The following is a 25,565-nucleotide window of genomic DNA, read 5'->3' on the forward strand; positions in this document are numbered from 1 at the left end:
GATTGTCACCGTACTCGCAAGCCGTTCGCTTTGGACCAAACCATTTCATGTAAATAGAGGGGGGGGATTGTCACCGTACTCGCAAGCCGTTCGCTTTGGCTTTGCGAATGGACCAAACCATTTCATGTAAATAGAGGGGGGGGGGGATATAATTTTAGATATATATATAGTACGGGCATGCCCTAGTTAACGAAATGACAAGGAAACAAAACGCTACAGGCCACATGTATCCATAGAAAAGAGTTTTAATACTGCCTTCTGCGCTCCTACTCGTAACAGGATGAGAAGAATGCTCTCGATGTTTTTTTACCGGTGATACATTTATTGCTTTTTAACCTTTTCAGACTGTTTTGGTATTTCTGTATTCCTCCACTTAGGCACAGCCAGAATGGCAATATATACTGTACACGTATTCCTCCAATTCCAAAAATAATAAATATTTCCTCGGATTGCTTTTCTATACAAGTTCTAGATGTGTCACTGAATTCTGCTAAAAAAAAAAAAAAAAAAAAAAATTTCCCTCTGCATGAACCAGTTTTTTCATTTTTTTTTAATACAAAATCCTCTTTTTGTTTACGATCTTACAATCTCAGGTCGCTAGTGAAATACTATTACTATTATAAATCAGTCTTTGTTCAAGTATGTAATGAAGAGTCTGGCAGGTAGAGTCTCTTCCCCGCCCTCAACCCCATCCCAGCACCCAATTCATCATTTTTCTCTTTCCCCACAATTAGTTATCCGTTCTAACCATTCATTTGGTAATTAGACATCAATAAACAAGCAGAGAGTAAACTAACAGGTCTGGATTCGTGAGTGTGCGCTGATGCAGCCGTGGTCGATGTTTGGAGCCAGATGGATGAGTCTCAGTAGAAACAGGTCATCATTGCAGATGAAACTTCTCTTTAGGCCCATACAAGTCCTGGGCAGAGTCTGAGGAACAATGGGTGGAACTCAATGTCAATTTTTTTTTTTTTTTTTAATGAAGAGCAAAACCCTCATGTATGGTCAAACAAATATCTGCTCTTAATAGTATTTGATCATTGGCAATCATGGTGTTTGTAACACAGAATCACTCTGATGAGAGGTTGTCAGGACTACATCATCAAAACACCTCACCCGTTCAACAATGCCGACGTGATCAAACATATAATGGCAGCAAACCCACAAATCATCGAATCGCAGACTCTGCATGTTTGGCTTTCATCATGGGCACTAAGTGCTGGACATGTTGCTCATGATTGAGATCCAGAACCTCAGGTAACAGTTGCGACAGTATCTTCGGACAAATCTCAAACTGTGACATGGTCTAGCACCCGGCACTGCTTGTAAAGGTCTCGCCTGTAGCAATCAAGGTCCTCTTCACACCTGCTGGTAAATTTCCACCACATGTGGGCGTCTGTGCCACCCTCAAAGGATGCCCTTTCCTTCACCATACAACCAGGCAGAATGTTGTTATAAATAATGTTCTTGGCATATATATGTATGTATATATATGTCTCCTCTGTTTTTTTGGAGATAACAACGCAACTCAGCCGACTGACTCCCCTCTGTGACAAACAGTCTCTCCCAGGATTGGCAGCCAGACAGGAGCTGCCGTCCTCTTAGCAGGTGGAAAGAAGACGAAAAGCTGATTTAACACCCAAATATGTACAGGTAAACAAGGTCAGTTCCACATAATTACTCTTGCTCCAAAAGGTCTCCTTGCTAACCTTAATATGACTTCTGTGACAAACCTCTACATTAATTGCCATCCTTTTATCTTCTGGCCCACACGATAATTAGGTATCACTTGTCTTCATGACGATATGTCAACACCAGTGTACCTTTGTTTCCTGTGCACATTGTGTTAATGTTTGCGGATTTGTACCTGGACATCGAGAGCAGCAGGGATCGTGTGGAGAGTCCGCGCTGCGGCATGCTTTAACATCACATGACTGCCTCTCGCAATGCACAATTCCATCCTGTGAAGAGGTGCAAGGCCGTACGAGGAAAGAAGATCATGAGCCACCACTCATAGGGAAATAGTACTTTGGTTATTTGCACTTAACGGGATTAGAGAAGAAGCCTTGTAAAAATATTAATTTTTAGAATAAGAACCACCTTTGGAGGCCATTTTTCCCCACAGAGCAGGGGTTGGCCTTTTTTGGGCACGGTGGTCCCCTTTTTTTGAAGCAATGTTTTACAGCCGGATGCCCTTCCTGCCGCCAACCCTGTTAGTCACCTCTTGTGACACGCAGGGAATTACGGTACTCAATTTGCCGACCTCGAAAGGATGACAGGCTGAGTCAACCCCCCTGGCGTTAATTCAGCGATCGACCGGGATTCTAGGATCCCAAGCCGGCACCCTAACCGCTAAGCCAACACCAGGCTAATTTTTAGAAGAAGCATTGATTGAATTTTTTTGTGACAGTTGTGGAACAAAAAACTCACATTACATGTACACAGTATGCAGTGCACCACCCCGGAAGGTAAAGCTGGTCGCCAACGGGCACCGCTAGGTTGCGACGCGCCAGCCACACGGCAAGGCTTTGGCCTCGGCCCATCGGCCTGCATCAGCTGGGCCTCGCTCCCATGACCTTCTCGACTTCCCAGCAGAGAGCCAGCACCAAAATGACGTTCTGGAGCTGCAAATAATCCATTAAACAAGTTGTACATGAAAATAACAAGAACAGGTATAGTTAGCAACAATGTCAGTGACACTGTGACACCCACTTGTGTAGGCCTGCCAATAATCTGTTTTGGGCAAAGGACACCACTTCTCTGTTAATATAGAATAACCATGTTAGATCAATATGGCATGGGATGCCAATCATTATGTGGGTGGATGCCATCTTTGAATTTGGTGATGAAGGTCATTGTCAAGGTCAAAAGAGTCAATTTATGCATTGACAGACGTGTACGATATTATGTTTTTTAAGTGAATAGAATATGACGACATAATGGTTGAAAAAGCCATTGCACACACTTAGATGGCAGAAATATGACAACAAATGCCAAACCAAAAATAAAAAACCATTAAAAAAAACAAAACCGTAAAGCAACACTGAAGATGATGTGATCAGTTTTATTATTAGAAGCGTTTTTATACACATTAACACGGCATTTGTGCAAGGAGTAAAAACCCCATGGGGTAGGAGTGGGATCTTGCTCGTATTAATATTGTTTTGTAATAACAATATTATGCTATTATATCATTAGTATTCTTATTACTTTTATTATTAGAAGCACCTTTGGAAAACGCCCAAGATAAGCGATCCATACACCTTAACACAGATTTTGCCCAAGGCAGAAGATTACCTTGAGGAGGGGGGAAAATGAAGTCGTCACAACGTCCATCATGTAACCCTTGGTCCTCCTGTTAAGTTTGGTTGAGATTGGATAAGTAACAACCGTATCGTGGTCAGACAGACAGACAGACACTAAATTGTGTATTTTAGCATGATGATTTATAAAGTGCCTGTGTAGCGGTTACCGCTGGATGCACACAATCGCCTTGCACCGGCCAGAACACGGCCAGACGCGCCTCTCCCGGGCATGCCCGGACTCACTGTTCCCGGGCACGCCCGAACCTCCCGGGCACGCCCGGTCTCGTCTTTCCCGGGCATGCCCGCTCTCGCCTTTCCAGGGCTCGCCCAGAGCGTCCGGGCATGCCCGCTCTCGCCTTTCCAGGGCTCGCCCAGAGCGTCCGGGCATGCCCGCTATCACCTTTCCAGGGCTCGCCCAGAGCGTCCGGGCATGCCCGCTATCGCCTTTCCAGGGCTCGCCCAGAGCGTCCGGGCATGCCCGCTCTCGCCTTTCCAGTGCTCGTCCAGAGCGCCCGGGCACGCCCAGCCTCGACTTGCCAGGCCGCACCCAAACACGCCCGGGCAGGTCCAGACTCGCCTTTCCAAGGCTCGCCCTTGACACCCGGGCATGCCCGGTATAGCTTTTGCCGGGCAAACTTCCCGACATAAATGTGTATATATATTGCTGCCCGATAAACGGGCTTTTGTCAGAATACCTGAGCTGTTTTGTTTCAATAAAGCAACTCGGACGAATTCCGTCTTTGGTCGCGTCAATTCTTTCGACTCGCGTTGGAGCGCAGCTCCTTCACTGGTGACCTACTGACATGGACACGGCAGTGACTCTTAAACTGCCTACCTTCTGGGAGGCTCACGCGGCTGTTTGGTTCGACCAGGCGGACTCCCAGTTCGCCCTGCGAGGCATCACCGCGGACGGCACCCGCTTCCACCACGTCGTGGCAGCGCTCGGTTCCGCCATCACGACCCGCGCCCTGAGCCTCCTCGAGCACCCGCCGGCTGCCGACAAGTATGACGCGCTCAAGACGCTCCTCCTCGACGCTTTCGCCCTCTCACCGGCGGCACGCGCACGGCGCCTGCTCGACCTGCCCGAGCTCGGCGACACGCGCCCGTCCGAGCGCATGGACTATATGCTCTCGTTGCTCGGTGAGCACTCTCCGGATTTTCTGTTCCGCGAGTTGTTCCTTCGCCAGCTGCCTCACCCGGTACGCCTCGCCCTGGCTGGCACGTCGATCACCGATCCCCGCGCCCTTGCCAGGGAAGCCGATAAGATCTCCTCGGCGGGCCAACACATCGGCGCGGCTACCTGGAGCCTGCCGCCGTCCGAGGCGACGCCCAAGCGCCCTGCGCGGTTGGAGGCCGAATTGCCGTTGAAACTGGCGGCCGCCACGCCGCACCGACCGCTTCCGACACGACGGCCGGGGCCTCCACCTGACCAGGCGTGGTGTTATTACCACGCCAGGTTCGGACACAAGGCTCGGACGTGCCGACCCCCGTGCACTTTCGGCAAGTCGGGAAACGGCCGGGCCGGCGTTCATTCCCAGCCATGAGCGCCGGCCACTCGGGCAACTTGCTTTTTATTCGGGACAAAGCGTCCGGGCGGCGTTTCCTTTGTGACACCGGCGCCCAACTGAGCGTCATACCCGCCTCCGAGCAGGACAGGCGGGACGCCGTTTGCGGCCCCTCTTTGGTCGCTGCTAATGGCTCGGCCATATGCACTTTCGGCCCGCGCAACGTCACCCTCTGCTTCGGCAGCCAGCGCTTTCAGTGGACCTTTGTGACCGCCTGCGTCCCCATGGCTTTGCTGGGCGCTGACTTCCTCTGCGCGCACGGGCTGCTGGTCGACGTCAAACGTCGTCGCCTTGTCAACGCCGAGACCTTCAGCTCCCTGGCGTGCACGATGAGCAGCTCCGCGCCGACCGAAGTGGCGTGGGCCCTCCCGACGGCGAACGAGTTCGCTCGCCTGCTCGCGGAATTCCCGGCCCTCACACGGCCGACGTTTTCGGCCGTCGCAGTGCGGCATGGGATCGAGCACCACATACCCACTACGGGCCCGCCGGTCTACGCCAGGGCCCACCGCCTCGACCCGGCCAAGCTCGCCGTGGCAAAGGCCGAGTTCGACGCGTTGGAGCACCTCGGCATCGTGCGGCGCTCCAATAGCGCGTGGGCCTCACCACTGCACATCGTGCCAAAGCCGGGGGGCGGATGGCGCCCGTGTGGCGACTACCGCCGCCTCAACGACGCTACCACCCCCGACAGGTACCCGATCCCGCACATCCAGGACTTTTCCGCCCGTTTGGCGGGACGGGTCATATTTTCCAAAATTGACCTGATACGGGGATACCACCAGGTACCTGTCCGGGCGGCCGACGTCCCGAAGACGGCCGTCATCACGCCGTTCGGCCTGTTCGAATTTTTGAGGATGCCGTTTGGCCTCAAGAACGCGGCCCAGGCGTTCCAGCGCTTAATGGACGGCGTGCTGCGCGACCTGCCATTTCTTTTCGTCTATCTGGACGACATCCTCGTCGCCAGCACGTCCCGCGCCGAGCACCTCCTCCACCTCCGAACACTGTTCGGTCGCCTCAGCGAGCACGGCTTAATTGTCAACCCGGCCAAATGCCACTTCGGCACGACGACCGTTGACTTTTTGGGCCAGCGCATCACCAACACCGGGGCCGTGCCGCTGCCGACCAAGGTCGAGGCCATCACCACGTTCCCGCGTCCCCGTTCCATCAAGGCCCTACAAGAGTTCCTCGGCATGGTGAATTTTTATCACCGATTCGTGCCCCGCGCTGCTCAGCTCATGCGGCCCCTTTACGAGGCCCTCCGGGGCAAGCCGGCCAAGCATGACATCGTTTGGTCCGCGGCCATGGACGCGGCCTTCGCGAGCGCAAAACGGGCCCTCGCCGACGCAACGCTGCTGGCTCACCCGGTGCTCAACGCGCCCATCGCCCTCACTACGGATGCCTCCAACTACGCGGTGGGCGCCGTCCATGAACAATGGGTGGACGGGGTTTGGCAGCCACTCGCTTTTTTCAGCCGGCAGCTCCGGCCGAACGAGTTAAAATACAGCACGTTCGACCGCGAGCTGCTCGGTCTATTCCTGGCCGTTCGCCATTTCCGACACCTCCTGGAGGGCCGCCCGTTCACGGCTTTCGTCGACCACAAGCCGTTGGTCTACGCAATGGCCAAAGTCACGGAGCCGTGGTCGGCCCGCCAGCAGCGCCACCTCTCCGCCGTGTCGGAATTCACCACGGACATCCGGCACGTCGCCGGCAAAGACAAGGCTGTGGCCGACTGTCTTTCTCGGGCCAGCGCGAACGCGGTCCACCTCGGCGTGGACTTCGCGCTCATGGCGGCCGACCAGACCACCGACACCTCGGTGCAGGCCCTCCGGGCGGCGGACACGGGCCTCCGCCTGGCCGACATCCCCTTCGCGGGCACCGTCCTGCTCTGCGACGTCTCCCAGGGCCAGCCTCGCCCCATCGTGCCCGTTTCCTGGCAGCGCCGCATCTTCGCCTCCATCCACGGCCTTTCTCACCCGTGCCGGAAAGCTTCTCAGAAGCTGGTGTCGGCGCGTTTCGTCTGCCACGGCCTTCGACGGAACGTCCGCGACTGGGCCAACGCCTGCACGGCCTGCCAGCGGGCCAAGGTCCACCGCCACACCCAGGCCCCGCTGGCACCTTTCACCGTGCCTGCACGGCGTTTCGACCACGTCCACGTGGACCTGGTGGGTCCCCTGCCCCCATCGCGGGGGTTCACCCACCTGCTCACCATGGTGGACAGGACCACCAGGTGGCCGGAGGCCGTGCCCCTCACCTCCACTACCACCGCCGACGTGGCGCAGGCGTTCATCGCCACCTGGGTCGCGCGCTTCGGCGCACCGGCGGACATCTCGTCCGACCGCGGCCCACAGTTCACGTCCGAACTTTGGGGCGCGGTCGCCCGCTCGTTGGGGGTCACGCTGCACCGCACCACGGCCTACCACCCCCAAGCCAACGGGTTGTGCGAGCGGTTTCACCGCTCCATGAAGGCCGCACTCATGGCCGGCCTTCAGGACGACGGTTGGACCGACCGGCTGCCGTGGTTCCTTTTGGGCCTCCGCACGGCCCCCAAGGAGGACCTCCGGGCATCCGCCGCCGAGCTCGTCTACGGCCAGCCGCTCCGCGTCCCGGGCGAGTTCGTGCCCGACGCTACCAGTCCCTGGTCCGCCGCACACCAGCGCTCGGACCTCCAGGAGGCCGCCCGCCGATTTGCTCCCGTGCCAACGTCCCGCCACGGTGGCCCCCAGTGCTACATCCCCCCGGCGCTTCGCACAGCGGAGTACGTCTTTGTGCGTCATGACGCGCACCGGGGGCCACTCCGGCCGCCATACGACGGGCCCTTCCGGGTCCTGCGACGGGGCGACAAGTCCTTTGTCGTCGACGTTGGCGGCCGGTCGGACCGGATCTCTGTGGACCGCCTCAAACCGGCGCACATGGACGTCGACCGACCACCACGGTTGGCCCTTCCTCCGCGGCGAGGCCGCCCCCCGTCCACAGTTCCCCCCGCTCGACCACCCACCACCACGTCGGACCCCTCCTCACGACCCTCCAGGGGTCGCTTCGGCCGGGCCATCCGGACCCCCCTTAAATTGACCCTGCCTGTGCAGGTCGATTCTGGAGGGGCGTGTGTAGCGGTTACAGCTGGATGCACACAATCGCCTTGCACCGGCCAGAACATGGCCAGACGCGCCTCTCCCGGGCATGCCCGGACTCACTGTTCCCGGGCACGCCCGAACCTCCCGGGCACGCCCGGTCTCGTCTTTCCCGGGCATGCCCGCTCTCGCCTTTCCAGGGCTCGCCCAGAGCGTCCGGGCATGCCCGCTATCGCCTTTCCAGGGCTCGCCCAGAGCGTCCGGGCATGCCCGCTCTCACCTTTCCAGGGCTCGCCCAGAGCGTCCGGGCATGCCCGCTATCACCTTTCCAGGGCTCGCCCAGAGCGTCCGGGCATGCCCGCTATCGCCTTTCCAGGGCTCGCCCAGAGCGTCCGGGCATGCCCGCTCTCGCCTTTCCAGTGCTCGTCCAGAGCGCCCGGGCACGCCCAGCCTCGACTTGCCAGGCCGCAGCCAAACACGCCCGGGCAGGTCCAGACTCGCCTTTCCAAGGCTCGCCCTTGACACCCGGGCATGCCCGGTATAGCTTTTGCCGGGCAAACTTCCCGACATAAATGTGTATATATATTGCTGCCCGATAAACGGGCTTTTGTCAGAATACCTGAGCTGTTTTGTTTCAATAAAGCAACTCGGACGAATTCCGTCTTTGGTCGCGTCAATTCTTTCGACTCGCGTTGGAGCGCAGCTCCTTCACCATCTCTCTCTCTCGGTGGGAAGTGTAAATCCATGCAAACTGCACACATTTACACAATAATGAATATATTTTGTGTATATAAAATGAATTATTACTACACCGAAGGAAAAAGGGTTTATAAATTAACACGATTATTGTTTGTAGATTATTGTTTATTAATATAAAGTATAGTTAAATATATTTTTTGTGCTTTGTTTGGGAAAAACAAGTTATGATGAAGTTCTAAGTTTTGTCTTCTTGCCTTGTTAAGTTTATACAAATTATATCCATGTACTTATATGTATAATCCTACTATTAATTTGCTATTCGTCACTGGCTTTGACAACAATACAATTTTTACGGCGTAGCCCATCGGGCAGAGCCGTCTAGAACAGTGTTTGTCCATCTGTATGTATGTATGTATGTATGTATGTATGTATGTATGTATGTATGTTGTGGCCACATCACCCGGCAATACCGCCATGCAGCTCATAGAGGTTGTATTGGGAGGAAGAGGTGTACAATATTTGATTGATTAATTGCATAATTAAAAGCAGTAAAAGATTATGAAAAAATATTTTCTTAATCAATCGGCTAATTGCATAACTAAACCACTAGTCCTTCATTCGAAGATGTAACGTTTAGAAATTTAATTAAATGAGTCATTTTAATAAATTAATAAATAAAAATTAATTTATTAATCAATAAATAATTAATCGATTAATTGATTAATCAATAAATCAAAAATAGCCTTTGCAGCCAAATCACTTGGTCATTGTCATGTCCAAATATCAGCTTCCTAACTCAAAAGGTGCCTGAGATATTGCCCAGAAGAGAAAGGAAATGCATAAGTACTTAATTAATCGCTAATAATTAAATAACTAATCAACTTTTCAGAATCATTGGAATCTCCTGCGATGAAGCTAACTCGAAGGGCCTCTCACTCACTCACCGCAGGCAGGTTGGTGGTCTTTCCGTCTTCTACCGACTCCGCTCTGGCCTTGTCCCCCCCCCCCCCCCCCCCCGAGCTCTCTCTGGGCTCTGTCCCCCAAATATTCCTACAGGTCGCACAAGATCTGCCTGCAACCCTCTTAAACTGACAAAATCAAGACTCTCTGCTCACCTTCACTCCTTCATTCCTCTTTTCTCCCGCCTCTGGAACAAACTCCCTCACTCTCTTCAATCCCACTCCACCCTTCAGGTCTTTAAAACAGCTGTTCACCACCATCTCTTATCTTCCGCCATCCAAAACCTTGATCTTTTCTACCCCTGCTAATTTCACCCCAATTCCACTTTTTTGAAATACCAACTTCTGTCCTGGAAATCCTTGGTGTCCTTGTGTTTTATACTTCTCCCTCCCCCCCCACCCCTTCCCACTCCTCCACCCCCCAAGCCCTCTCCCTTCCACACATCTCCCTGCTCTCAAATGTTGTGTTTGTGTGCTTCCCCTTCTCTCCCCATCTTGTCTTCCGCTCCCTCTTTTTATATATTTTGTTTGTCTGGTTGATTTGTTTGTGAAGTAAATGTTAGCTCTTTCACGAGCCTCGATTCAGTATACAAAAAAAAATAAAAAATAAAAAATGGATTAATCAAAAAACCAAAAATACTGTTTTTGACAAAGTACTTGCTCACTATTGTGCGGAAATTTCAGCTTCTGATCTCAAATTATGGCTGAGATATCGCCCGGACAAACAAACAAGAAAGTAAACAAACAAACAACAGGAGTGAAAACTGAATACTCCCTTTCAGCGTGTCATTGCCAAGCCCCTTTCGGTGCCCGGCAATGACGATATGCAGCGCCTGGAGATGGCATAGGAAAGGTGCGGTGTACAACAAGAAAAAAAAGGAAAAAAAACAAACAAGAAAGAAAACAAGAAAACAAATGGCTTGAAAACGGAGTACTACTCCCCCTTTGGCACGTGGCGATGACGTCATGCAGAGCCTGGAGATGTAATAGGAAAGGAGCGGTGTACAATAGTCAACACTGTAATATAACGAAAAATGAATGCTTGTTTGATCAACAAAAGTGTATTTTCCCCTCGATGAAAAACTCGTATGTTGTGATTTCAAAAAGGAAAAACGTCATGTAGCTCAATAAATTATGTCCACAGGTAAACAATCCCAGTTATCCTGAACTCAGGAAACACTACGCAGTTACATTATTCTTAGCACTGACAATGTGACATATCAATGTCTGCAATAAATGCTCCAAACCAATCAACTTGCAGCACGGAATCACTGTATGAATAGCGTTCTGGCTTGTCTTGATTTAGAAATGGTATTCAGATATCTACGATCACATCTGCAATGGTAGATTAACCCATCGAGAGAGGTTCAACCTACAGAATGAAAGCCAATATTACTGGCCATCTGGATTGCTGCAGTAAGTTGCATTGCAACCACATGCAGGGACACACTTGAAGTCTTTCCTGCAAAAGTTTCATCTTGCTGTACTACCCCTACACCTGTGCTGCACCTCTATATTCACATCTGCATTTCATGGGTTCTAAACAAATGTCTGGAATTGGGGATCACCCCCATACGACTTGCAGACATGTTCACTCTTTACTCAAGGAGTCTAAGTAGATGTGCCAGTAGGTTGTGTGTGTAGTCTCTATTTTTAATACACAGTCGAGGCTCATGGAGTAGTTCGAACATAGTACAGATCAAGTTGCAACAGCACACACCGAACAGCAGCATTGAAGGATAAAATAGAGAGAGACTTCGAAGATAAATGATGCGAGAGAGAATGACGTCTACCTGAAGTTGGTCTGCCCAGGGCCATATATTTTCCTGGTATTTTGCACATTTTGTGCAAACATCTACAGGCCCTTGTGGCCTTTCCAAAGAGCAAACTCGGTTTGATCGATGGTTGCGGAATGTGGAATGCCATAGAACATCCCGACTTTGCCAGTGGTATTGGTTGTGATGGAACACTTGCTCATTCTGAGAAGAGGTAACATAAACTTTTCATACTGAGCAAGTGATCCATCACAACCGATACCACTGACAAGGTTAAGATGGTCTTGGAAAGTTTTCCAGCAAAACTTCTTCCCAAAACCTCTGAAGGATGAGGTGGAATCACAACTGGTGAAAGCATGGAAGTAATACCAGTCTACTTTCAGCTTCTTCATGATATCCGCAAAGCTGGTGTCTACTCCTCGTAGATCTAGCATCTGTTGCTTTAGTAAAACCAATTCCTGTTAATGGTTTGTATCGCTGTCGTAACTCCTTTCCTTTGAACATAAGAACATCAGAAAGAAACCTGGAAAGATCTGTTCTCTTCCAGTGTGATAAATTGCCTCCACATTGGTGGCAGTGCTCCATTCAATCCACTGATGAAATTTCGAATGGGTATCGTCTTGCCAACACGTTTGGATCATGTGATTCACGGTGGTCCGATATACATATCAAAGCCAACGTAAACTCTCATTATGTCTCCTCCGAAGTGTTTCTTGACAAACTTCATGAATGCATCTGCATATTCACCAAAGATCTAGCAACCTTCAAGTTTTCCCAAGGGTCTGTATGAGAAGAAGGCCGTCAATATTAATACAAGTCTTCAGTTGAGTATGTATGTTCAGGTAAATCCTTGGACTGCCACTGGTAGCATGTAACCCAGTGCTACTTGGCACATGGTCGGGTTGTCGGTGACTAAATCACTGGCTTGCCGGTGGGAAGGGTGACTGTGACACCTTGCAGGACTAAAAACAACACCTCACAACTCCATTGAGATGGAGTTGGTGACAAAGACCAGATGAGCTCCCTTTGGGAGTCAATGACCATCCAGAGTAAGGAGATGGTTTCTCCTAAAAAAAATTTTTAAAATACCCATTCATTTGGACCGGTTCAAGGCAGGAAGGGCATCGGATGGTTAAAAAAATTCTCCAACACCAAATGTGAATCATGGAATTGTTGGTGGATACTATGATGAGAAGAAAAGTAGACATCTTGTGTGTATAGAAGACAAAATGGATTGGGAAGAGTACAAAAGAACTATAAGGCTATAATTGTATTACTGTGGAGAACAGAAAGATAAATGGAGTTGGTGTCATATTGAGAAATGGAGTTGGTGTCATATTGAGAAATGGAATTGGTGTCATATTGAGAAATGGTCCTGGTGTCATATTAAGAAATGGTCCTGGTGTCATATTGAGAAATGGAGTTGGTGCCATATTAAGAAATGTTCTTGGCGTCACATTGAGAAATGGAGTTGGTGTCATTTTGAGAAATGGTCTTGGTGTCATATTGAGAAATGGAGTTGGCATCATATTGAGAAATGGAGTTGGTGTCATATTGAGAAATGGAGTTGGTGTCATATTAAGAAATGGTCTTGGTGTCATATTGAGAAATGGAGTTGGTGTCATATTGAGAAATGGAGTTGGTGTCATATTGAGAAATGGAGTTGGTGTCATATTGAGAAATGGAGTTGGTGTCATATTGAGAATTGGAGTTGGTGTCATATTGAGAAATGGAGTTGGTGTCATATTGAGAAATGGAGTTGGTGTCCTATTGAGAAATGGAGTTGGTGTCATATTGAGAAATGGAGTTGGTGTCATATTGTGAAATGGTCTTGGCGTCACATTGAGAAATGGAGTTGGTGTCACATTGAGAAATGGTCTTGGTGTCACATTGAGAAATGGAGTGCGTGTCATATTGAGAAATGGAGTTGGTGTCATATTGAGAAATGGAGTTGTGTCCTATTGAGAAATGGAGTTGGTGTCCTATTGAGAAATGGAGTTGGTGTCCTGTTGAGAAATGGAGTTGATGTCACATTGAGAAATGAAGTTGGTGTCACATTGAGAGATGGAGTTGGTGTCATATTGAGAAATGGAGTTGGTGTCATATTGAGAAATGGAGTTGGTGTCATATTGAGAAATGGAGTTCGTGTTCTACTGAGAAATGGAGTTGGCATCACGTTTATAAATGTTTTTGGAGTCACATTGAGAAATGTTGTTGGAGTCATTTGGACATCTGTTAAGGAGTGCAATAGGAAAATACTGAAAATAAGAGAATTAGTGATAGGTTGATGCTAGTGAGGTTGGTAGTGGAGAATGGACTGATGAATTGAATCTCAGCATATGCACCACAAAGTGTGTTCTGACCAGGAGAAAGAGGCATTCGAAGAGCAGTTCGAAGACCTAGTGAGGATTCTACCAGTTGGAGAGAAGGTTAAAATTGGTAGAGACTTAAATTGCCATGTAGGACAAGAAGTGTGTGTTATATTGAGATGGATCCGCCTCCACCTGAAATGGATCCGATTCAATGTACCATACTCTGTTAGATCTCTACTCGTGCCCATATCTCTGTGGGCTCAATTAAATGGTGATCAACATTGGCAAACATTTCGCACCGCGGAATCATACCTGGGCAATGACGGCAACAATCGCTGGGATGTTTACGCACTGGCTTTGTGCAGCTGAGGTGTGGGCAGCGCACTCTCTCGCACTGCACCTCTGGGGGGCTGCCCTAAGGGGTGCAAGAGGTGAGAACAACACATGACTGGAGAAATGAGGAGATGAATGGTGGATGCAACCTCATGCACATTTCATAGAAGGAAATACAGTAAATTTCATAGAAGCAAATATGTCACCCAAACGTTACATGCACTACACTCCTGCAATCTATGTGTGTGTAGTTGTGGAAAGCCATTTCAATTTACTTTGTCGTTTATCACAACCAATCTGGAAAAGTTTCCTTTTGGCTCGAATAAGCCTCTTAAGTGTATTATTGATCAATAACGTTCGCAGCGTTGAAATGTATTTGGACATGAAGGATTGTTCCTCATCTACACTGTAACTCAGGTAGTTAACTTCAGTTTTCAGAAAACAAAGCATTTATGAAAGGAGACGGTCGAACGGCATTTGGTAGGGAGCGTTCCTCCACTCAGCTGAACAGTTTACGTTTTGTAACCCAGGCCGGATCTGGATTTGAACCTGAACCAAATTCGAATCAGCTTGCGCAAGTCGCCTAAACAATTCATAAACAAGTTTTGTCATAACTTGTCCACAACTTTTTTGAAATATTATGCTATATATCGATTTTGGGTTGACACAATGGCCTAGAGGTACGCACACTCGACTCTGAGCTGTCTAGCCGGGGTTTGATTCCTGACCCAGCTATTAACTGTCATCCCAGTGTATCACAGGCAGGATAATTGATCAATGTGTGTGCCAATTTATTTGTATTTTGTGTATCAATTTTGTGTAAAATTGTGTATCAATTTATCAACTCCTAATGGTGAAGAATCACTCAAAATATTGTACGATCCAGATCCTGATCTTCACCAAAATTGAAGTCCCTTGGATGGACTTTAAATGGGAGTGCTGTCTGCCAGCATTTGTTCGTGGATGTCAAAGATCATATGGTGTTCTTCACGAAGAGGTGAGCGAGCTATCACCGACACCATGTCCAAATTATAAATTCCTGTGCTAACTAGTAGAACGTCAGGCCTGGCCAGCCGGTTCATGACTCGGGCCAAGTTTCCCCCGGAAGACTCGGACCAACCCCACAAGAAAAGGTGGGGTAATAATGACCGTTAAAGAAGAAGAAGATGCTGTATATCATTTTTGGCCATATCACTCAATGGTTTGGAATAACTTAAAGAAATCTGAAATTGGGATCTTCATCAAAATCGAATCAATTCTTCCTTGTTACACTCTCAACCTGTCCATCAATTTTCGTCCAAATCTGTCAACAACTTTTATGAGACCATGCTATATATCATTTTGGGCCAATCTATATCTCGCATCGGTGAAGAATAAATTTTAAAAAATTATTGGATCCGGATCCAGATCTTCATCAAAATCGAATCAATTCGTCCTTTTCACACACCAAACATGTCCACCAGGTTTAGTCCGAATCCATCCACAACCTTTTGAAATATCATGCTATATATCATTTTGGCCCTGGCTCCTAATGGTGAAGAATCACTTAAAATATTCTACGATCCAGATCCTGATCTTCACCAAAATTGAATCAATTCGTCTTTGTCACATACACTACCTCTCCACCAAGTTTTGTCCGAATCCGTCCGCAACTTTTTGAGATATCCTGTTCACAGACAGAGGTGAAAACATAACGTCTACCCACCTTCGGTGGTGGAGGTAATAAATTAGGTATTTTACCTTCCACGGTGATTTCTGGGACACCTGCATACATTCACCTAAGCTTAAGGAAATCAATACTCCATAATGCTGCATGCTCATCTTATAATATTGTCCATTTCTGTTCAGGTTCTGACTTGTTCAACATCATTAGTTGCCGATGTGGTGATTTTAATATTGAAAAAATATTTTGGGAGATTTTTTTTTTCATCACCATTTATTTTATTTATTTATTTATTTTAGATAGACATGTTTTTTCTATACACGAGATATACACTTACTACGATCTCTATCTATAGACAATGAACAAAAATAAACCACCTTTAGAGGCCATTTTTCCCCACAGAGCAGGGGTTGGCCTTTTCCGGGCACCATGGTCCCCTTTTTTGAAGCAATGTTTCATGGCCGGATGCCCTTCCTGCCGCCAACCCTGTTGGTCCCTCTTGCGACACATAGGGAATTACCAGTGAACTGGTACTCAATTTGCCGACCTCGGAGGGATGACAGGCTGGGTCAACCCCTCTGTGGTGTTAATTCAGCGATCGACCGGGATTCGAACCCAGGATCCTAGGATCCCAAGCCGGCACCCTAACCGCTAAGCCAACACCAGGCCATATCTATAGACAATGAATGGAAGATAAAAAGTAATACGAGAATAAGTTTTCCTCTTAGTCAATGAACAATAGCGAATGTATGAGAGGTGAATCAGGGGTTGGGGTATCGATTGAATTATCGTTTGGGATTGCTTATTGCAGAGTGAAACGCAAAATATGGTGTATGGTGCAATCCATGTTAACTTGAAATATTTTCCACAGGAGGGAAATTGGGGGAGAGGTGGTACTTCAAGGACAGTCATTGAATCCCCTCTGCATTCCAGCCTGTCCAGACGGCATTTTTATTTCGAACTCATCCATTAGAAATTTTGTGTAGGGGTGGGGTGCGGGGATTGTTGATGTACCAGATCTGTACTCATCTATATCTACACCTGCAGTGTGCAAAATGCTGTCTAAAATTATCCCATCTGGCAAGCTGATTGACTGCAGAGGCAAAATTGGATTTATACCGTGTCTATAAAAAGTGTACACCCCTTTCCAAAAATTTCACCTTTTGTTGCCTTATAGCCTGGAATTAAAATGCATCAAATCATACTTTTCCACCTTTATTTACACATCGTAACCCACAACTTCCAAGTGAAAAACAAAGTGTCCACCCCTCTTATAATAGCAATTGTAAATTAGCTCAGGTGTAACCAATAACCTTCAAAATCACACACCAAAATCACACACAATAGGCCTCCACCCATAGGTGTAGTTTGACTTCTATATTTCGGAGGGGGGGGGGGGGCTTAATATTAGTAATAGGTAGCTCGGTCTGACTCCAAAATTACCGTTTGTTAGTGTAGTTACAGTGTACATGAAATCACAAATACAGTTTATGTTCAATATTGTTTCTCACGTTTAAATATGGGATGTTTTATCTTAATTGTAAACTACTGAAAAAAATTAAGGAGGGGCAGTGCCCTCCCTTGCACTCCCCAAAATCCACCGGTGCCTCCACCTGTGTTAAATTGTAGTGATTCTGATTATTTCAGAATAAAATCAGCTGTTCCTGTAGGTTTCCTCTGCTGGGTAGTGCATTTCACAGCAAATATTCAACCATGACTCAACCTAAGTTGTCATAAACCAGCCTTAGATGTCATACACCAACCTCAGATGTCATACACCAACCTCAGATGTCATACACCAACCTCAGATGTCATACACCAGCATGTGATGTCATACACCAGCATGTGATGTCATACACCAGCCTAAGTTGTCATACACCAGCCTTAGATTTCATACACCAGTATGTGATGTCATACACCAGCCTATGATGTCATACACCGGCCTTAGATGGCATACACCAGTCTAAGTTGTCATACACTAGTCTAAGTTGTCATACACCACCCTATGATGTCATACACCAGCCTATGATGTCATACATCAGGCAATTTCATCACCCGTGCATCTTCCCTTGACGTTAGATGAGGTTATGCACACTGACCTTGAAATGGGGCGTGTAGGGAGAAAATCATTGACCTTCATTCAGCCTTATAAATTAAATGGATCATTTTTAAATGTGATAAATTCTACCCTTATACGATTGATGTAATTTTTTTATATCGATGGAAATGTGCGTGTACATTTTGGAACCAATGTTGCGATTGGATTGTCCTACTGATCTCATTGCCAGTCAATGACACTGCCATCATTATACTCCATTAACTTAACTTGGCATTCAACTTGAACACACCACTGAACTTGTGGCACAATATAAACATAACATCTCATGCAAAAACAATGGTATGGGACCTTTCAAAGGCCTTATAATATGATGATATAATTGCCTCTACATTAAATACCGTAGTTTAAAAGAAATGCCGGATAGAGTATGAAAAACGTAAGTCAGAATGATAAAAATACAGATAGATTGCCTCCATAAAATATATAAATACTGACTCGTATACAGAATGTTGGCCAGGTACATCACATTACATCAAATGAACAAAATATCAAATTATTATTTTGATATTTCAAGTGAAATATCAAATTGTTGCAAAGAGCGCACTTCATGACGTCATGGAAATGACAGATTACAGGCAAGGCTAGCTTACGTGGCGGTGATGTCACGGCATGTGCTCATTAGGTTGGAGAACGGAAATTATAGATTCTGATTGGTTACTCCCAACCGCATCCAGGCGACTCCATATAATGATTAGATACCAGAGATAATGTACCGTGTGGCAGGCAGTGCTTATCGCTCCCATTAAGGTGCAGCGATAGCTGGATGGGATACCTTAATGGTGGTTCACCACTCATGGTATGGAGTCGCATAATGACTGGTTTATAACCGAAAGGTTTTCAGATTCACAAGTGTATGCAAGACTCACTGCTTTGCCCTGATGAAGCCCCAACAAGGGTGAAACCAGGTCGGTAACTGTGAGTTTTGGATACACTTGTGATAGTATCTGAACTAAGATCTAAATTATGACGCACTGCTAGATGGCTTTTCCGGAGCTTGGCAGGCAAGGCGTACTGACATGGTGGTGACGTCACGGCATGCGCTCATTAGGCTGGAGAACGGAAATTATAGATTCTGATATATATATATATATATATATATATATATATATATATATATATACATATATATACATATATATGAGATCAACAAGTCTGTGAGAACCACTTCTTCACTCGTCATAAATAAAACAGGAGGTGCATGAGGCATTATATATACTAGGGCATGCCCGTACTATATATATATCTAAAATTATATCCCCCCCCTCTATTTACATGAAATGGTTTGGTCCAAAGCGAACGGCTTGCGAGTGGTGACAATCCCCCCCCTCTATTTACATGAAATGGTTTGGTCCAAAGCGAACGGCTTCCGGAGTTTGGTAAAGAAATCGCCATCGCGTGCACAAACGCGCAGGAAAGCGAATGAATCGCAAATTCGTTTTTATTAGTTTTATTTATTAGTTTTAAAACATAGTTTAACGCCAACATAGTTTGCAAACGTGAAATAAATGAATACGCTCTCAAATGTGCCATCCGAGGCAGAGTGTGTCCGCCACCTTCGGCACACGCGATAGTTCGCTGCTCTCTGATTGGTTGAATCGTTTTTTGGACATAGCTCGGTAAGTAATTGTCCGATTAATATGAAACCTTGAAAAGGCACATCCTCGGGTCCCCAGCAATATACCTGGCAAGTTAAAAGTATATCGGACCCGTGGTTGTCGAGAAACAGCGGTCACAGACAAACAGACGTACAGACGTACAGACGTACAGACGTACAAACGTACAAACGTACAGAGATTACTGGAATTATAGATAGATACGGTATATATATATATTTTTATATTTATATATATATATATGTATGTATATATATATATATATATATATATATATATATATATATATATATATATATATATATATATATATATATAATGCAACATTCCATGTATTATTTAGAGATGTAATATGCTGAATACGTTTCTCATATGGATGACAGGATGGAGTTTCACTCACCTTGCAGGTGCACACAGCACATGTGATGTACCCAAAAGGGGGCACCAGTGGGTGCCAGGAACTACCGACTGCATGTAGCCGATCATCTCCCTCGAAATAGCATCCTGAAGTTGCAAAACACAGACAATTAGCAATAAACTATTATTGTGTGGCAGTTAGAGATTGCACTAGTCACTTGAATACACTTAATATTAAGTCTAACATTATAAAAAGGCAGAGGGGATGCTGTATTACCTCCGCCATCTAAGCTGGACGGAGGTTATGTTTTTCCCCCTGTGTCTTTGTCTGTCTGTCTGTCTGTCTGTCTGTCTGTGAGCAGGAAATTGCTGCAGAAATATGTGGGGACAATCAATCAATCATCATTGAAATATATAGCATGATATTTGAAAATGCTTTGGAGGGATTCAGACAAAACTTGGTGGACATGTCGGGTGTGTGACGAGGACAAATTGATTCAATTTTTGTGAAGATCCGAATCCAGATCCAGATACGAGAGTTATTTTAATCTTTAAGTGATTCTTCACCATTGAGTGATCGGGCCAAAATTATATATAGCAGGATATTTCAAAAAGTTATGGATGACTTATGACAAAACTTGGCGGATGAGTTAGGTAAGTGACAAGAACAAGCCAATTAGGTTTTTGGTTAAGGTCCGAATCCAGATCTGACCTCTCAGTGGGATACAAAACGTCAACTGTTCGGCCTGGCGGAACTATGCTCTCTACAGAGTGCCGTTCTAGTTATGACTTTTACCTCCAAGTTTATAAACTTGAAAACGTTCCTCACACACATTAAAACGTTCTGGTGCACTCATCGACCTGCTCATCGGTGAAAGTCTTCCCCCTTTTACTCCCCCCATTTCTCTCCTTTTGCTTTCTTCTCTTTGTAAAAACTGCGTCATTGGGTTTTTTTTTTTGTTTGTTTTTTTTGAAAACAGGATCGAGGCTCGTGAAAGAGCTAACATTTATCACACAAAAAAAAAATCAAACAGACACACAAAGTATATAATAAGGGGAGCGGTAGACAAGATGGGGAGAGATGGGGAAGCACAAACACAACATTTGAGAGCAGGGACATCGGGAGATCTGTGGGAGGGAGAGGACTTGGGGGGAGGAGGCGTGGGAAGGGGGGGGGGGTGGGAGAAGTATAGAACACAAGGACACTACAAGGACTTCCAGGAAAGAAGTTGGAATTTCAAAAAAGTTTATCTGGGGTGAATTAGCAGGGGTAGAAAAGATCAAGGTTTTGGATGGGGGAAGATAAGAGATGGTGGTGAACAGCTGTTTTAAAGACCTGGAGGGAGGGGTGGGATTGAAGAGAGTGAGGGAGTTTGTTCCAGAGGTGGGAGAAAAGAGGAATGAAAGGTGAGCAGAGAGTCTTGATTTTGGCAGATTAACTATAAGAGGGTTGCAGGCAGATCTTGTGCGACCTGTCGGGATATTTGGGGGACAGAGCCCAGAGAGAGCTGGGGGAGCAAGGCCAGAGAGGAGTCGGTAGAAGACAAAGACCACCAACCTGCCTGCGGCGAGTAAGTGAAATGCCCTCGGAGTTAGCTTCATCGCGGGAGATTCCAATGATTCTGAAAGCTTTTGTTTCAACAGTGTGAAGCCGAGCTCGGTGAGAGGCAGAAGCACCGGCCCAGAGGGGAGAACAGTATTCCATTGAGCTGCGGAAGAAAGCCTTGTATGTGGTGAGGAGCTCAGGTGTGCCAAGGAAGGACTTCGCATGACGGAGGATGCCCAGTCGGCGACTGGCTTTGGAGGCCAGATTTGAAATGTGGTTTTCCCAGGAAAGATCATGGCAGATAGTGAGACCCAAAAGCTTGAGTGACAGAACTTCTTCGAGAGAATTATTCAGAAAGTGTATGGGAGGTTTGTCCAGTCGGTCTTTTCGGTGAGACATAGTAAGAGTGTGAGATTTGTCAGGATTGAAAGACATGTTCCACTTGTTTGACCAGTCTGTGATTTTGTCCAGGTCTGCAGAGAGTGAGGAGGCTGCAGACTGCCGATCTGAGGGATGACGAATGGAGCGGCAGAGAGTGGAATCATCAACAAAGAGATAGAGAGGATTTTCAAGAGAGTCAGAGAGATCATTGAGGAAGACCAGAAAAAGCACAGGGCCCAGAACACTGCCTTGGGGAAATCCAGCCTGAACAGGAAGAGGAGATGAGAGAAACCCATTCAGGGCCACACGTTGACTACGACTAGTGAGGAAGTCCGCCAGCCATGCGTGGATATTTCCATGGATACCATAGGAGGAGAGTTTGGTGAGCAGAGCGGGGTGCCAGACCGTATCGAAGGCACGTGATATGTCGAGGGAGACAGCTCTAATTTCCTGTTTGGCATTGAGGACCTCCATCCATTATTGAGACAGCATAAGCAGCATGTCCAGAGTAGAGTGACCTGGTCTGAAACCAAATTGATGATCAGAGATCAAGCCATTGGAGAAGAGGAAAGATTTCATATCCTAAGCAATGATGGATTCCATGACTTTGCTGATAATTGGGAGAAGGCTGATTGGTCTGTAGTTGCTAGGATCTGTTTTTGCACATTTTTTGTGCAAAGCGGTGATGTTGGCTGATTTCCAAGTAGATGGCAGATGACCTTGAGCAAAAAAGAGGGTGAAGAGAACAGAGAGAGGGTGTGAAAGAGTGGCAGAGCAGGATTTTAGGGCCCATGGGCTGATGCCATCAGGTCCAGTTGCAGAATCAGAGTCGAGGGTTGACAGAAACTTTTCCACCTTGTCAGGTGGAAAGGACACAGAGTCCAGGAGCAGCTGGGTACAACTGGGTACGGTGGGTACAGAGAGGGATGGGTTTGGGACACAAGATTTAGAGGCAAACACAGAGTTGAGGCATTCAGCTTTTTCACGTGCGGAGTCAGCTGTGTAGCCGTTTGGGGTGAGGGAGGGGATGGAGGGGGAACAAACACCAGAAACAGATTTGACCAGACTCCACCAGAATTTGGAAGAGGGAGACAGATAAGAGAGTTCTGTCCTGAGAACGGAGAGATATTGTTTCCTGGCTCTCCTGAGGGTGGACACACACTTGTTTTGGGCTTTGTGAAAGGAAATGAGATTTCCTTCCGTTGGATTTGCTTTCTAGGAGGTGAAAGGAAGTTATTTCTGGGCAACAGCCTCACCACAATATTCCATGTACCATGGACGGGAGGAAGGGTATGACAACTGAAGACGAGATGGGATAAATCTGTGCATGAGAGAGAGCAATTTCCTTTGGAAGAATTCCCAGGCTGAGTTGATGTCATTATTTCAAATTAATCACAAAAACGTTAATGAACCATTGAACAAGGACATTAATCACAAAAAAAAAAACGTCCACATAAAAATTATAATAAAGGGAGCGGGAGACAAGATGGGGAGAGAGAGGGAAGTACACAAGTATAACAGTAGAGAACAGGGACATTGGGAGATCTGTGGGAGGGAGAGGGCTTGGGGGGAGGAGGCATGGGAAGGGGTTTAGTGTGAGGCCAAAAAAAATCCCTTTATTAATATTAAATCCGTTCATAAATCCATTCAGTTTGTGTTGGCCTCCCATCATGCCTTTATTGTTATCTCCTACTGTTGTAATTATGCACAAGGATACACAAGGAAATTATAATTGTAACTGTCATCATATTATTTATTCATCCTTTCAACCTATCAGGTATCACTAATAGTGGTCCTTGGAATTAAAATCTACAAATCAGAGAACAAATTCCCATTGGCAGACCGTAAGTAAATTTACAACTCCTTCTTGAATTTGGGAATACGCCTTTCCATATTTAAAACACACACTAACAAGCTGCGTCTTGGGCTTTGGAAAAGGGCATAATTTTCATTCAGTTGGTTCAAATGATTATATACTGCATTCCAGGCCCTCAAGTTCAACCTCCTTGTTGCTAAGATGTTCCTTTTTCAACCTCATTGTTGCTAAGATGTTCCTTGTTCAACTTCCTTGTTGCTAAGATGTTCCTTGTTCAACCTCCTTGTTGCTAAGATGTTCCTTGTTCAACCTCCTTGTTGCTAAGATGTTCCTTGTTCAACCTCCTTGTTGCTAAGATGTTCCTTGTTCAACCTCCTTGTAGCTAAGATGTTCCTTGTTCAACCTCCTTGTTGCTAAGATGTTCCTTGTTCAACCTCCTTGTAGCTAAGATGTTCCTTGTTCAACGTCCTTGTTGCTAAGATGTTCCTTGTTCAACCTCCTTGTTGCTAAGATGTTCCTTGTTCAACCTCCTTGTTGCTAAGATGTTCCTTGTTCAACCTCCTTGTTGCTAAGATGTTCCTTGTTCAACCTCCTTGTAGCTAAGATGTTCCTTGTTTAACCTCCTTGTAGCTAAGATGTTCCTTTTTCAACCTCCTTGTAGCTAAGATGTTCCTTGTTCAACCTCCTTGTTGCTAAGATGTTCCTTGTTCAACCTCCTTGTTGCTAAGATGTTCCTTGTTCAACCTCCTTGTTGCTAAGATGTTCCTTGTTCAACCTCCTTGTTGCTAAGATGTTCCTTGTTTAACCTCCTTGTTGCTAAGATGTTCCTTGTTCAACCTCCTTGTTGCTAAGATGTTCCTTGTTCAACCTCCTTGTAGCTAAGATGTTCCTTGTTCAACCTCCTTGTTGCTAAGATGTTCCTTGTTCAACCTCCTTGTAGCTAAGATGTTCCTTGTTCAACCTCCTTGTTGCTAAGATGTTCCTTGTTCAACCTCCTTGTAGCTAAGATGTTCCTTGTTCAACGTCATTGTTCCTAAGATGTTCCTTGTTCAACCTCCTTGTTGCTAAGATGTTCCTTGTTCAACCTCCTTGTTGCTAAGATGTTCCTTTTTCAACCTCATTGTTGCTAAGATGTTCCTTTTTCAACCTCATTGTTCCTAAGATGTTCCTTGTTCAACCTCCTTGTTGCTAAGATGTTCCTTGTTCAACCTCCTTGTTGCTAAGATGTTCCTTGTTCAACCTCCTTGTAGCTAAGATGTTCCTTGTTCAACCTCATTGTTCCTAAGATGTTCCTTGTTCAACGTCATTGTTCCTAAGATGTTCCTTGTTCAACGTCATTGTTCCTAAGATGTTCCTTGTTCAACCTCCTTGTTGCTAAGATGTTCCTTGTTCAACCTCCTTGTTGCTAAGATGTTCCTTGTTCAACCTCCTTGTAGCTAAGATGTTCCTTGTTCAACCTCCTTGTTGCTAAGATGTTCCTTGTTCAACCTCCCTGTAGCTAAGATGTTCCTTGTTCAACCTCCTTGTAGCTAAGATGTTCCTTGTTCAACCTCATTGTTCCTAAGATGTTCCTTGTTCAACGTCATTGTTCCTAAGATGTTCCTTTTTCAACCTCCTTGTTGCTAAGATGTTCCTTGTTCAACCTCCTTGTTGCTAAGATGTTCCTTGTTCAACCTCCTTGTTGCTAAGGTGTTCCTTGTTCAACCTCATTGTTCCTAAGATGTTCCTTGTTCAACGTCATTGTTCCTAAGATGTTCCTTTTTCAACCTCCTTGTTCCTAAGATGTTCCTTGTTCAACCTCCTTGTTGCTAAGATGTTCCTTGTTCAACCTCCTTGTTGCTAAGATGTTCTTTGTTCAACCTCCTTGTAGCTAAGATGTTCCTTGTTCAACCTCATTGTTCCTAAGATGTTCCTTGTTCAACGTCATTGTTCCTAAGATGTTCCTTTTTCAACCTCCTTGTAGCTAAGATGTTCCTTGTTCAACCTCATTGTTCCTAAGATGTTCCTTTTTCAACCTCATTGTTCCTAAGATGTTCCTTTTTCAACCTCATTGTTCC

The 25,565-nt window shown here is 46.5% G+C and overlaps 1 protein-coding gene across 2 annotated transcripts in view; it reads right to left on the reverse strand.

The window, feature by feature from the left end:
* Positions 1–229: 229 nt before the first annotated feature.
* Positions 230–25,565, reverse strand: part of CHRD (chordin) — a 112,391-nt gene continuing 87,055 nt past the window's right edge. For both annotated transcript variants that reach the window (XM_068101556.2, XM_068101557.2), the window contains exons 20-24: positions 19,809–19,912; positions 13,993–14,095; positions 2,431–2,624; positions 1,868–1,961; positions 230–930 (exon numbers count right to left, since the gene is read on the reverse strand). In XM_068101556.2, the coding sequence (XP_067957657.2) occupies positions 881–930; positions 1,868–1,961; positions 2,431–2,624; positions 13,993–14,095; positions 19,809–19,912 (545 nt within the window). In that variant the 3' untranslated portion in view covers positions 230–880. The remainder of the gene's footprint in view (positions 931–1,867; positions 1,962–2,430; positions 2,625–13,992; positions 14,096–19,808; positions 19,913–25,565) is intronic.

Source organism: Myxine glutinosa, chromosome 2, assembly GCF_964187855.1.
Source record: "Myxine glutinosa chromosome 2, kmMyxGlut1.1, whole genome shotgun sequence".
NCBI classification, from domain to species: Eukaryota; Metazoa; Chordata; class Myxini; order Myxiniformes; family Myxinidae; genus Myxine; species Myxine glutinosa.